General features: G+C 45.8%; 1 protein-coding gene across 1 annotated transcript in view; it reads left to right on the top strand.

The window, feature by feature from the left end:
* SLC7A14 (solute carrier family 7 member 14) overlaps positions 1-559 on the top strand; it is a 102,049-nt gene extending 101,490 nt beyond the window's left edge. The window contains exon 8 of the mRNA XM_006764101.2: positions 3-559. Within this exon, the coding sequence (XP_006764164.1) occupies positions 3-325 (323 nt within the window). The 3' untranslated portion in view covers positions 326-559. The remainder of the gene's footprint in view (positions 1-2) is intronic.
* The last annotated feature ends 972 nt before the right edge of the window (positions 560-1,531 follow it).

Raw genomic sequence — 1,531 nt, 5'->3', positions numbered from 1 at the left:
AGGAATGCTCATTTATTTTGGGTACGGCATCTGGAACAGCACCCTGGAAATCAGCGCCCGCGAGGAGGCCCTGCACCAAAGCACGTACCAGAGCTACGACGTGGACGACCCTTTCTCCGTGGAGGAGGGTTTCTCCTATGCCACCGAGGGCGAGAGCCAGGAGAACTGGGGCGGGCCGTCCGAAGACAAAGGCTTCTATTACCAACAGATGTCAGATGCCACGGCCAACACCCGGACAAGTAGCAAAGCGAAGAGCAAAAGCAAACACAAAAAGAACTCGGAGGCCCTGATTGCGAATGATGAGTTAGATTACTCACCAGAGTAGGAGTAAACAACACAAGAAATACATAGAAATGGTGGTGATGTATTTTCAGTAACTTAACCTGTGGGCTAGAAGGTGAAAACGTCTTTGCCTCTCATTTCACAAGTCCAGCCTTCCTCAAAGTCAGTCCCCAGTCGTAGCCTGTCATTTACTACTTTTGCTCTTCAGGATAGTTCTGTTGAAGAGACTGGTCCCCTTATAGAAAAAAAAATATATTTTTTAAAAAACTAAACAAAAAGCTACAAGAGATTCCAACTTAGATGCAACCATCAGAGCTGATGGCAGAAAATGTTCCCCGGGCCTTTGCTCTGCTGGTTGAATCGTTTTGTTTCTTATGGAGACCCCAAGAAGCAAGGAAAAACTTCTTGGACCACACTGAGGCTGCAACTCCTTGTGGAGATGTGCCAAAGCCGGTGGGAGTGGGCATAAGGCAACATTTCTACCACCTGAGACCACAAAGGCAAAGCTCTGTGCTCAGCATACGGGCTGAGGGCGGCTCCCCCAGGCAGGTGGGCAGGTGGCATTGGCACTTCCTCAGCAAGCAGCATTTTGTCCTGAAATCTCACAAAAACAAATTCATGAAAAAGACACATGCTTCATTGTTATTCACCAACGTTCTCACGGTCTCCAAAATATAACTTTAGGATCCCCCAAAGGTCAGGGACTCTGAAACCATTTCCCCAAAGGTTTCAGATTCTCCACAAAGCAGTCGTGCAGACCCAGTAATGGGACGAGGAGCACCATCAAAGCTCTACGTAAATGCCCACGAAACATTAAATAACGTCTCTTGCAGCGAAGGCTGGGGGGTGTGGGCAGAAATTAACTCCCTGTCAAGCCTTCTCTTCTAGCCGATTCTAAGCTCCTGCTGATAGAATGGAAGGGGGCAAAGGTGGAGCATGATTTCATGGCACTAATATGCCTTGAAGAAGGAGGTTGTTTGTTTTATAATCAGATAAAAATCTTTACAAGGAGAAGTGACCCAGCCACTGAGATCACATTGCAAATTCTATTTCAGATTTCTAAAATTATAAATTCTGTCGTGTGGTGGCTGTTTTGTTGTGTTGTTTTTTTTTTTAAGATATGCCACCATTTGATTGGTGGGTGCTACTCTGAACACAAAAATGTTGAAGCACGGCTTCTTAGGTAATTGCATTCCATGAGATCACATTTCACTTCTGAACCTTGTTCTTCTGGGGTAGCTCACTTTTA

This window comes from Myotis davidii, unplaced genomic scaffold (genome assembly GCF_000327345.1).
Source record: "Myotis davidii unplaced genomic scaffold, ASM32734v1 scaffold115, whole genome shotgun sequence".
Taxonomy (NCBI): Eukaryota; Metazoa; Chordata; class Mammalia; order Chiroptera; family Vespertilionidae; genus Myotis; species Myotis davidii.
This window is presented reverse-complemented; position numbering and strand designations above follow the sequence as displayed.